Source organism: Falco cherrug, chromosome 9, assembly GCF_023634085.1.
Source record: "Falco cherrug isolate bFalChe1 chromosome 9, bFalChe1.pri, whole genome shotgun sequence".
Taxonomy (NCBI): domain Eukaryota; kingdom Metazoa; phylum Chordata; class Aves; order Falconiformes; family Falconidae; genus Falco; species Falco cherrug.
This window is the reverse complement of record NC_073705.1, coordinates 7,720,184-7,733,082: the sequence shown is the minus strand read 5'-3', so window position 1 is coordinate 7,733,082 and position 12,899 is coordinate 7,720,184. Positions and strand designations below refer to the sequence as shown.

Here is a 12,899-nt window from a genome sequence, read left to right as displayed (position 1 = left end):
TACAACACTTGCAAGGGAGAGAAATAACTCTCCCTAACAGAAAATGCGCACAGTCTTGTAGCTACTTGTGCAGATACTTCTCTTTCACTTCACCAAAGAGAAGCAGCATCACCCTTTTGCAGCCTGGCGAAGCAGCCACCCAAGTCCCTCTCTTAGCAGACAGAATGGTAATCTAACCCAGGAGTCCCAAGGTCTAGATTTTCCAGCTCTGCCCACTAGATTATATTTATTGAGATGGTATTTTATCTTCTTTGGTTTTCTACCTGCCCACCAAATCAAGAGCCAGTCCAGGCAACATTTCCATTTTTCTGACCCCAACATCTACTTTTGGTTGTATCTCTGCTGCAAAACAAATACAGGTTCTTTCCCAGAGGCCTTCAGTCCTTGCCTCTCACCTCACACAAGGTCTGACCAACTTAAGACACTTCAGTCAGCTTAGCTGCCCCGTCTTAGCATAGCCTAAGGCCCTGTCTGGAAGGCTTTCACTTAAGTTTACACCCTGGCCACTTTGCAGCAAGGGCACAGGCTAAAGGAAAGAGCCAACAATCCCCCATCTGTGTTACTGTAATTCCTCCATGTCCCTACGATAACAGCAGCACAAAGAATCACAGACATTCTCCCTGAAGTCCAAGTGACACACAAGCTTAGACACCAGCACAAACAACTCTGCAACCCAGCTGCTTCCACTGGACATCCTGCCCACAGGGCCAACAACCTGAATTAGCTCTGCAACAACACCACTCCTGAAGACACCAAAAGAAGTTCTCTGAAGGCATTTCTTACCTGTAGTTCTGATAGCTTCTATTGACTTTCCTTTATACTTATCAAACAGGCTGAGAGTCGAGTACTTGCTTTTCCCATCCTTTCCCTTGGTTATTTGCCCCAAACGATCGGACATTGCGATGAAATGTCATCTAGTAAGGAAATTTCTCTGCGCCGCTCCCGATCTGCCTTTTAACGAAAGAGAATCAGGGAAATACTGTTAAACGGATTATTTAGCCACAGACAAGTTAAAAGTAAAACACGCACAACTGCTAGAACTGCAGATATTGAGTGAGCTGACACACTAAGTTACAAGGTTTTAACTCCCTCCTCTTTAGTCACAAGAAGCTTGTGGGATTTAAGACTCAAACTGAAAAGAACTGCAGGAACACACTTTCCACAGCACCATTTTTTTTTTTTCTGCCACTCCAGTGCTGAAAAAGGTGAGCTTCTTGAAGTTTGAGAATACGAGAGGGTGGTCAACATAGTCCTTGCTTTAAAAGAGTAAGTCTAACAATAAGCAGCCATACACAAGGATTCCTAAACATAAATGACAGAAAAGCACTGTATCTTATACCATGCACTGGAATTTATCATTGGGTTTCCCACTGAAGCACTAGTAGCTGGGTTTATAATGTTTAGGATTATGGTTCCACACTAGCCACAGTTAACAACTTGTACCAGCAATTAATGCTTTGAAAGTATCACTTGAAGGCAACAGAATTACTTCTCCAAATTCCCTTTTCCCATTTGGTGCCCGTAACAGAGTTAAGGAGTCCAAAAAACCTGCCCACATGAAACCAGTTCAGACTCTTAAACCTATGGGTTCAGCAGTTCTACTACGAATCCTGAAAACATGTTATAAAAAAAAGATTATGATTCTCTGTTGCTGGCACCATTTTTAGCTATAAATATACTTTTCACAACGGATGTGGTTGGTTAATTTTTCCCTCTGATCTTTGCTGGCACAATTTGCTGTGATTAACACCCTTCACGAAGGCAGTCCCTTTGCTTTCACTTGTTGGCTCTTGGGGCCTAGGACGAAGCTGAAACATGAGGAACACACACACTGTAGGTCAACTTTTATGTCAGAAAAGAAACTTCGCTTACTTTCCATGGAACTTTCATTTTCTCAAGCATAATTCTGTTCCAAATTTTCTCAAATCTAGAAGCTTAATCTAACCTTTTTACATGCACTTTAGATTTCCAGTTTTCTTGTTGTGAAGCCTCCCAACCCTAAAACTGCTAGGTCCTACCTTAGGGTTGCAACTATCTGTTGGAGTAACAAAATACTATGTGTCTTGGACCTCCCACCCTTCACCCTTTCTGAAACTCATCCAGCTGAGAGCATTTCAAACACAGTCAGAAATTACTTTTCTGAAAGAAACTGTATCTGACCAGAGGCTACAACCTCCACCTGCAAGGTCTTATCAAACATCATTTGCAGATAAGAGGATTAGTCCATCATGCATTATGTACAAAATAAAAAGCACACACCACAAACATGCTGGATACAGCCAGCTTGAGAATGTACAGTGATCTGCAACTAGCCAAGTAAAGCCCATCTAAATGCTGCTGCCAGGGGCAAGTTTCTGACCGACAAACCCCATACCACGCAGCGTTTGCTCTTGCATCGCAGGATTTAAATGAGGCCTGGCAGGAGCAAGAAGCTGCAGACGCCATGCTGGGCAGCAAGCAGCGTGGTCAGGGATAGAGGAAGAAAAGCATTTTCGGTCTCTCAGTAACAGCATCCACAGGATGCTCAGGACAAACGCCAGGCTCCACAAGAAGCCCCTCACAGCCACCTTTGCTGGACCACTGCACAGGGCTGCAGGCACAAGGCTTGTGGAGGCAACAGGCCTGGCCAGCGTTCTGGAGGGACCTCTTCCTGCGGAGCAGCAAACAGATCTTTCGCTCGTCTGGTTCAATCTTTGCTCAGATGTCACCCTGTGCCAAAGAAAACAATAGCTCCACCCTCACTTGCCCACTTCCACTGTATTTTATTAGTAGGACAGACATAAAAGAGAAAGGGAGAAAAAAACCACTGATTAGCGCAGACTTGGCAGGAAAGCAGAAGCTGGACTGAGAACAACGACCTGTTTGAACTGGCACAGTTGTGGGGAGCCCCAGGGACAAGAGTGAATAACGGGTGCTGCATGCCAGCCCTCAGCTGTGTGGGCAGGAGCACAGCCACCTGCTTTTACAGGTACACCAAGCCTTGCAGTGGGAGTCTGGCTCAGGGTTTATCCAGACCACATCACCTCTGTACAGTTAGTACACGCACAATCCCAAGCAGTAAAATCCACTCTGAGATTTTTGAAAACCGAAACCAGAAAAAATCAGTGGGCACTGGAGGGGAAAAAAAACCCCAAACCTACCACATCAGGTTCAGGAGTTAGCTGGTTAAAAGAAAATCCCCGAGTTCCTGAAAGTCAGCATGCAAACAGCATACAGGGTAACTGTGCCAAAGAGAAACCCTGACAACAGTTATGTAACTGGGTCTCAGCTGCCTCTTGATTACATCTTCTATCATTAAAAGGATGAGCGAGGAATAAACAACCACTTCAGAGCAAAGGAGCTTGTGGCCAGCAGGTCAAGGGAGGTTATCCTCCTGCTCTACTCAGCCCTGGTGAGGTCACATCTGGAGTACTGCGTCCAGTTCCAGGCTCCCCAGTTCAAGAGAGACAGGGAACTACTGGAGAAGGTCCAGCAGAAGCTATGAGGATGATGAGGGGACTGGAGCGTCTCCCTTGCGACAAAAGGCTGAGATAGTTGGGCCTGTTCAGCCTGGAGAAGAGTAGTCTGAGAAGGGAACTTATCAATGTCTACAGATATCTTAAGGTTGAGTGTCAAGAGGATGGAGCCAGGTTCTTTTCAGTAGCGCCAAGCAACAGGACAAGGGGCAACGGGCACCAGCAGCAACACAGAAAGCTCCATCTGAATATGAGGAAAAAGTTTATTTTGAGGGCAACAGAGCACTAGAACAGGCTGCTCAGAGAGGTTGTGGAGTCTCCTTCTCCAGAGACGTTCAAAACCCATGTGGACATGATTCTGTGCAACCTGCTCTAGGTGACCCTGCTTTAGCAGAGGGTTGTACTAGATGATCTCCAGGTCCCTTCCAACCCTAACCAATCTGTGATTCTGTGACACATCGGGATAAAGCCCCTTGGCAAACTTTCTGGGACAGCCACAACTGCTGTCACAGTAAGTGAAATGTATTTCAAACTCCTTCAACACTTTGAAGCTGAAAACAAGAAACAGAGCTTTGTTTCTGTGTTATGTGTGCATTCCAAAGGGGAAAACAAGTCCATGGAGAGATCCAGCAATTTCCATACGGTCACTGTGCAGAGCCTGCAGCAGCACTGAGCCCAGCTGGAGCCATCCTGCAGGCAGAACCTTGCTGCTCATCCCTCCTGGCGGCAGCCAACTGCAGATCTGAAATAGTCCAGGGGTGTTACTGGCCAGGGGGATCACTCAGCACCCAGGTCCCCTATAGCACTTCAGAGACGCCACAGAGCCCCCCAGAGCTGTCATGACACTGGACTATCCTCCCATCACACAGTCAAGCAGAGAATCCAGGCAAGAAACATCAAGGCCTTCCAGTCTTGCATAGCGCAAAGCCTTTTATGATAAAATAAAGTTCATTAAGAATTGAACTGCCAGCCTGCACACTTCTTATTAGGAGAACTAGAAAGAAGGTGCATGCCAATGCTGACAACTGAAAACTGACAGCCTCGGCAGAGCCTCTGACCTGTGCTCAGGGTTACCATGTCCCATATCTGACCCTGAAGGAAGCATTATCCCATTACAGAAGGGGAGGGAAAAAAAAAAAAAAAAAAAAAAAAAAAATCAATTGCCAGCATTTCCACAAGGTTTCTCTCTGGGTTTGTAGAGGTCTTTGGGGGAACATTCACTATCAGTTTTAGCATGGAGCTATACTCTTCCTGTTCTCAAGACTAGCAATGTCTCCTGTAATACCCAGGAACAGCACTGAAGTGCAAAACACTGAGTGTCTGAGAGGAATTAGCAAATACTGCAGTATGACCAGTTATATTAGAGACCCCAGAGTACAAATAACTGCACCAGAATCGCTTCCTGGGCAGAGAGCTCCGCTACCCTGGGGGTCTTCATGTCCACATCATGTTGCCCTGGATTTTATGTTTGGGTATTGACCCTGTCTACTGCATTTTAAAGGGATACGTTCTAATCCATAGTGTAACAATGACATTTTAAGTGCCAGAGCATGCAACTCCCAAAGCTACAGCTGGGACCTACAGACCACAAGGAGCCCGTCTTGCAAAAAGAGCCATGTGAAAACCTTGAGTTACTGGCACTGGTAACAACTAGAAACCCCTGAGCTGAAAACACAGCCAAACGGAGAGACTCCTGACGAACGCAATTGCCTGCAAAGCTCTTTGTCAGTCTATTTATGAAGGAGGCTGGGCTGCTGGTATTTTATTCACAAGCCTTCAATGGATCTTGAATACCTGGAAGTTAGCCAGCCTTAATTGAGCAGGGCAAAACAGATTTATGAAAGGTAACACACACACTAGGAGGAGTCACTTCAGCTACTCGCACACCACGGAGCTCTACACTGAGCACAATCACTCAAGGAAAGGACTCAAGACCACTGCAGACCTTCAACTCCTTGCTCACTTCACAGCAGCAGTCACAAACACAAAACAAAGCAACCAGATGGAGATTAACGTGAAAAGACTTTTCTCCAGAAGCAGGAAGATTTTTGACATGAAATTTTATACAAATCGTTGAGAAATTCACAGGCTGCAGAAGCTGAACTGTGCTTTCAGAAAAAGAGAAGTGTTTGGAGTTGCTGTTAAGCTGAAATCTACTGTGCTTTCTAATGTTACAAGTAATGTGAAACCTTTTTAAAAACAATAGTATAGTTTTACAGAAGATTAGTGATGCTCACTCTTCTTTAAATACATACAGTAAATTTTGCTGGTACTTCTCATAGCTGTCAACAGGGAGATATCACTACTTCTCATGGAACACATCCCACCAAGAATCACCTATCTGTGAAACAGCCACCATCTGCCTCAGCAATGAAAGACACCACTGGCTGCCCTCGGAAGAGCTCTGGTGAAATTGTGACCAGCTGCAATAGGAGCTTGGTGCCAAGTGCACTTATATCTCATAGAGGCCCTGTTTGAAGAATCCTGCAGAAGCCCAGGGGTCATCAGATTAGTGGAGAAGGGACCAGATGAGAATTCAGTTCCTAGAAGAAACTCCTTAGTAAAGAGGAACAACAGGAGAATATCAGCATTCAAGTATAAAGTCAACAGGATCAGTGCAGAAGAGCTGTGCTGCAGGCAGAGGCTGTAGCAAGAGTCTAGGCCACAAGAAACTGTTTGCTGTCATTCTACTGCATTGTTTCCAGAGAGAGCTGCCAAGGTTTGTTAGTACACCTGAAAAGGGGCCTACCGAGATCCTGAACGTGGCACCAAATCCTGTCAGACAGGGAGAAGCAAGTCAGCAGTCTGCAGTGCAGAGAAAAGATAGATACCCCACAGCCAATATCCTGATTCACAAGGGGGGACCCTCCTTGCCTAGCTGAATAGGTATATTTGCCCGTAACACGTTTTTTTTTTTTAATTCTGCACAATTCCAGCTTCTCTCTGCATCTCCCATGAACCTTGTCTCCTTGTAAAACCAGGGAATGGGAGTCCAGGATCACATCTCCCATGACTTATTACAAAGGTATGCTGTTAGCCAAGTAATACTGTTGGAGGCTGTCTGCCAGAAGACTTGCCCACTGGCCAGCCCCATCATCAGGCCTCCCTCAGCCAAGCCACCCTGGATTTGAGACACGCAGCAGGACCATGAAGAGGAGAGGCAGTCTTCTGAACAGTGTACCTATCATAAACTCTGTGGCATGGAGCTCTACAAGCAGAGATAAAACATGACAACAGGGGGGCAGAAAGGGCATGTCCTGCCAGATGACCTCACCTCCTTTTCTCAGCTCTGTCTTCATCAAGCTCACTTGTTGCCCCCTCTTATCCATGTACCAAAAGACTGGGAACACAACTACCGTTACTGAAACGCTGCACTTTTCTAGAGGAAACAAGTATTTATAACCTCAAGTTTGGCCTGTAAATATAAAAGTCTCACCTCTCTGCTAAACAGCTTTCCCAGTGCTGGGAAGGCAGGCAGGAGCAGCCAGAAAGGGTGGATTTTAACTTGCTGTGAAACAGATAAAGCAGACTGGAGTCTGGAGAAGAGCTCAATTTTATTCATACAAAAACATGACCGAGTTCTGTGGTCCTTTCTGTAAGGGCTGGACAGACAATGCCACACCATGGAAAGGAGCCCTGACCTCCAGTAATTGAGGATGCAGACAAAGAAATACTTCATCCTGAGGATGCAAGACTATGGTACAGAGCAAAAAAAATCCAGTCAGAAAGCTGGTCCGCAGCCCACAGAAAGTACTCGCAAGATCCTGTGCTCATGAAACTCCCTCTCCTTTTCAAGCAGCAAAAACCCCAAGATGTGCAATTAATTCTGTCCTTGAAAGGAGGGTCCATCTTCAACAGCCCTCTGAAGAATTAAAGACAGTTTTCTGCCCATCTGCCCCATCATGCTGTAGAGAAGGAACTGATCTGCTGGTGCCAGCTTGTCAGGAAGGAATAACTGTATCCAGCCCAAGAGGAAGCGCTACAGGTCATTCATAACCCTCCAGAATCAATGACCAATTACTGCAGAGAGGCACCAAGGTATCCCACATGGAGCAACTTGGTAGCTCCAGCTACCAACAAGGCACTTGTTACCCTCTCATCCAGGCCATAGAGGTTTTAAACGAGACGAGACCCAGCACAAATTGACTCTGATGCACCTATACATAAACCTTGCCAGGCTCAGCAGCTGTGGCCTCCTGTAGACACTTCTGTGGCAAGACACAATAGAAATAAAGAAGCCTATTACTTGCTTTTTCACATTTTGGAGACAAAACTCACAGAGGATAGTGCAGCTCAGTTTAGCAAGAACCACCTGTGGTCTCAACAAATCCAGGCCCCAATTCTCTAGTGTAAGAGGAAAAGGAAGTGACCTAGTGATCTTCACAAGCTGCCTGCGTAATTTAAATGCAAATCTTTACCCTTAGAGTTGTACTTACGCTCTGGCTCCTTCACAACCAAGTCCCAGACTTGAAGCACACTACCTACAGCCTCCAAGTTATTCTGCCTTCCACTCGGCCCTGTTTGGGTTCCTCCTGCCTTCCCCTCTGCCCCACTCGGGTTCCTCTGAGATCTGAATGTCCATGGAGAATATGCAGATACACCTTGTTCCCTCAATGCCAAAGCAAGAGGCTGATCATGAGCAAGCAGTTTAAATCCAAATACAAAAGAAATCACTGGTATAATGCTCTGTTGGCAAAATCTGTTCAAAAAGCTCCTGGCAACGTTCAACTAACTTAAGGTAAACTGGGCATTTGGGTATCTAAGCAACAGTAACAGACCACACATAGCTCATCGGGATCTCCTGATGGGTAACAGGGCCAGTACTATCAGTCCTACTTTACAGGCTGGATAAGGTAGAGGAACAGTTTGCTCAGCTAACACCACAGACAGCATTAGAAGTCCCAGAGCTCAGGTTTCTCCCCCAGCCACCTAAACTTGCCCTACCAAGACCCTCAAAGAAAATGTAGCTCTTGATCACAAAGCAGCAAGTTGTAAAGAGTCATCAAATGAGGAGGGAATGCATTACAGCAGCACCCACCATGTCTAGAACAACCTCTTCCAGTGGAAGAGATTGTCCACTGGCACAGAAAGCGGACCTAACCCTGTCACTGCTCCAGAGGGGCTCAAGAGGGCAGGAGGCACCCACACAAGCGCAAACTGTTGTCAGGCCAGTGCACCAGGCCTCAGGACAGTGCAAGGTAAAGATTCCTCCATCACTGACAACTAAAAGGACCACCACTGTGTTTTACGGTTGTGAAATTCCCTTAGTCCTACACTTCTGCCACACAGACTTTTGAAAATCATCACAGTGATGATACCCACGTAACCCAGGTGAGATACAGCAAGAGTTGCATAGCGGAAACACCTGTGCTGCCAGATCCAGAACCCAAACCTAAGTCTCCAAATTGTTAGACACAGCTCACCTTGGAGAGCCCTACACAGCCAGGGAAGAAGAAGCGGAAGGACCATGACTGACTGCTGCCAGAGAACAGATGGATTCTGAGGACTGCCCAGAGAAATTCTTCCAGTGAAGTCACTAAAACTTCACAAATCCTTCACCTGGTCCCAAGCTCAGCAACTTACTCCATCTCTTGGCAATAAACGTAGTTTTTGGAGCAAACAAGTCCAGAGGACATCAGAGATGTCACAGCTCCAAAAAATGAAATCAGAGCAAAGCTTGCAGTCTTTCGGGTTAACAGTTCTTTTTTCAGGAATAGATACGATTCTTTCCACACAAACGCCATCAGCTGTTGAGTAAGCAGCTCTGTTTTCTCTGCAGTCTCAGGAAGGATCACACTGCAATCGGGAGGTGGGCGTTTACCTTGTGCAAATGAACCTCACTACCAGATTGGGGCTTTGGTAACACTGCTCCACATTCTCCGGCTGTCTGCTGACTGACTTCAGAGCCTCAGCCCCTACTCAGGTTATTGCCCTGATTTTGGCTGGGATAGAGTTAAATTTCTTCTTAGTAGCTGTTGCAGTATTGCGTTTTGGATTTGGTGTGAGAACAATGTCAATGACACACTGATGTTTTCAGTTGCTGCTAGGTAATGTCAGGGACTTTTTGGTTTCTCAAGCCTTGCTAGCCAGAAGGCTGGAGGGACACAAGAAATGGGGAGGGGATACAGCCAGGAGAGCTGACCTGAACTAGCCAAAGAGGTATTCCATACCATGGGACATCACAGAATACAAACAGGGGCCTGCTGATCGTTGCTCAGGGACTGGCTGGGGAGCAATTATATTGTGCACCACTTGTTTTCTCCCTTCCCTTTAGATTTTGTTCTTCTCCCTTTCTCCTTCCTTTTCATTATAACTGTTAAAATTTTTATTATTATTGAGTTTTTTATTTCAACTATTAAATCGTTCTTATCTCAGCCCCTGAGTTTTACATTCCTTTCCAGTTCTCCTCCCCAACCCTCTGGGTGAGGGGGGGAGCGAGCAAGCAGCATGGCACTTAGTTACCAGCTGGTGTTAAACCACGACAGTTACGCACAGAAGGTTACCTTTATGAAGAAAAAGACTAGAGACAAAACCCAATGATACTAATCAGCAAATGCCAATCCCTCACTGCACACAGAAGGGAGAGGTTCCTGTACACCCCTGCAGAGCAGAACCCTCACGTCCTGTTCCTCCCCAAGGCGCTGATGGGAGCTCCTCCAGCAGGCACCTTTACAGCCAGACAGGCCAGCACCAGCACACACACTGCAGGGTACAAAGCTGCCCTGGCAAGAGCTGAATACATCATTCTCTACCAGATTTCTCCGATTTCCCACAGCCACCAAGACCGACACAGCCGGTTCAAACCATTAGGAAGATTACAAGCACTTCAGACAAGCCTGCAGTTCATAAACACTGCAGATGCTGAAGCTTCCAAGGAAGTATTCCTCTAGGTTCCTCAATTTCAACAACACTAGGGCAATGCAGCATTGCACAGCAATTCTTCTTACAGGAAGCCTATTCATAGCAGCCATTTGTGCTACACATGAATGCCAAGGATGCTAACAGGAATCTGATGGGAAAAAGACACAGGCACAAGGGTGGCAAGAAACCATGTTACATGTGGTGTGATTCAGTATTCTGAAGAAAGGAGCTTTAGAGAGCTTTAGGTAGCTTTAGCTTTTCTGGAGAGCTAAAAAACTCAGACTATGCACAGGGCATCTGGACTAGACAGGAAGTGAAAACATTTCACAGATGCTTTAATTTACATAGATATTTACAGTGGGTAACTGACAAGGTGTGTAAGCATCATCACTTCTATTTTGCAAATAGGAAAATGATACCACAGGACTCTGCAGCCATGCTGAGTGGCAGAGCAAGAAACAGACCCTTCATCTCCCGCTTGCTGGAGCTGGAAACCACCCTCTGAATCACACCACCCTCCTAACGCTGTGGGGCCAGCAGCAGCATGAAGAAGCCCTGCTTCAGAGGCGTTCTGGAGGAACAGGTCTGCATGCTGGGACGGGGAATGCCACGATCACCTCCTAAATGAACCATCCCATACACCGTTTTCACTGCAACAGGATCACAGGCACCACTAAAGCCAACATTTTGCTCAGATGCAGAAGACAAACAACATAACATTCAGATCTCATGAATTTGCTAAGTGACGGTCTGCGAAGTTTCAACTGCTAGGTGGGAGCTTGATTTTTTGGTTATTTCAGTAAAAGATAAAACCATACTTCATACTATTCCAGCCACGAAGAAGCTGGAGAGGTTTCTTGAGCACCTCCCTACTCCCCTGCCTGCTTCACAGCCCACTCCAAACTCTGAACAAGAGCACTCAAGGCTTTTGTACGGGCTCCCAGCCCACATACAGGTAGGAACAGTTGAAGAACCTACCCCACAGCAGAACTCTTCCAAAAAAATCACCATATTCCCACACAAGAAGTGCCTGGGGGAGGCAAAGTCCCCATGCATAGTCTTCAAACCTGTCTCTATTCACTCCCTGCAGCACCATCACTACAATTCCTGTCTAAAATGTCTCAACAGCTACCCAAGGAGGATTCCTCCACCAAATCTCTTCCATCAGGGTGCTAACTCTGCAAATAGTACACAGTTTACCCCTCTTAAGTGCTACTCACGTGAAATACAAAGGCTACCGAGGATGTTCCCAACAGCTAACTGAAGCCCTGTGGACATCTGAAGTACTACAGTCCAACACAGTGGTCCTCTTGGCCGGATCCCAGGGTGCTGTTAGCAAGTCCTCGCTTTCTGCCTGGTATTTTCCTGTATTTCTCTGCACTTCAGACTGGCTCACCTTCAGCTCCTCTTTCACTTTTGCTTGTTTACTACCCTCTTCCCTTTCACTCAAGGTATGATAGGTTTCACCAGTTCTCCACAAATTAATACCCATAGTCTCTTAAAGATGTAACTTTGAACTCTCTCGCCCCTTCCGGTTTACCAGTACTTTCCTGGAAACTGAGGTGTTCAGAACCAAAATACAGACACTGCGTTTTGGCTGTAAGTACAAAGACCTCCTGCAGAACGGCACATATGCCTTTTAACACCTCAAAACCACCTTCTGTCCTCACAGATCCCACTGCACTGCAAGTCAAGCAGCTTCACAACCAATCAATGCCAGAGGTAAATAGAGACCAACCTCCAGTTCACTTCAATTATGGTTCCAATCCTCCCAGACCGAAAAATAATAATAAAAAAACTGTATCAGGATTTTCAGCTATACACATCCAAACAGCTCTGCTCCAAAATAAATGGCTCAACCTCAAGTTTCTTAGTTAGTTCTGCACAGGACACACATGTGCACACAGAGAACTTCCGCAGTACTAGTAGTACAAGTTACAAACTAAAAATCAGTCCAAGCTACATTTCAGTGAGGCTTAACATTGTAATACCATCTGCTTTAGCCCCATTTTTTCTTCCTGTGAACAACCCTTCAACCAAACTAGATGGGTTTTGCATGTGTGTGCAAAACCCCCTTCAGAGAATGCTTTTCAGGAGCACATTGTCATGAAAGTCACTTAATGTCAGCAGTTAGAAAAAGATGTTCTGCAAAGTAGCAAGCTGCACCTCCTCAGCCTTTACCTGTTCACTGTGCTTTCACCTCATTGTCTGATACCTGACAGTATTTCTTCTGTTCCAAATGACAAACTAGTGATAAAGAGCTATGAAATTATCGACCTATTAGGAGAATGAGTCAGTGCCAACTGAAAAACAAAGCCCACTTACAAGGCACAATTAGCTGAAGAGCAAGGCCCACTGAGACAACAGCCCCACTGCCAACCTGCAGAATAAATAAGGAATCTAGTAAAGGAGCTGGGGTGAGAGGTCCAGCCCTCTCCCTCCCTCCCCTAAAGTTACCATCCTTCATTCAGTAAGTTTCTCGTGTTCATATTGCTTCTATTCCTACAACAATAAAACACACAACTACAACTGAAAATGCCACTATAGAAAAAATCTCTTTGTACATCCTATCATTCTACAAGA

The 12,899-nt window shown here is 45.8% G+C and overlaps 1 protein-coding gene across 15 annotated transcripts in view; it reads right to left on the bottom strand.

Moving 5' to 3' along the window:
- Window positions 1-12,899, bottom strand: part of PRRC2B (proline rich coiled-coil 2B) — a 53,167-nt gene that overhangs the window by 36,985 nt on the left and 3,283 nt on the right. For 13 of the 15 annotated variants that reach the window (XR_008733773.1, XR_008733772.1, XM_055719712.1 and 10 more), the window contains exon 2: window positions 784-951. Coding sequence is in view for 13 of the 15 variants with exons in the window: in XM_055719712.1 (XP_055575687.1) it covers window positions 784-898 (115 nt within the window). In the remaining 2 variants the exon portion in view is untranslated. The remainder of the gene's footprint in view (window positions 1-783; window positions 952-12,899) is intronic. The other 2 variants (XM_055719713.1, XM_055719715.1) reach the window with 1 other exon arrangement.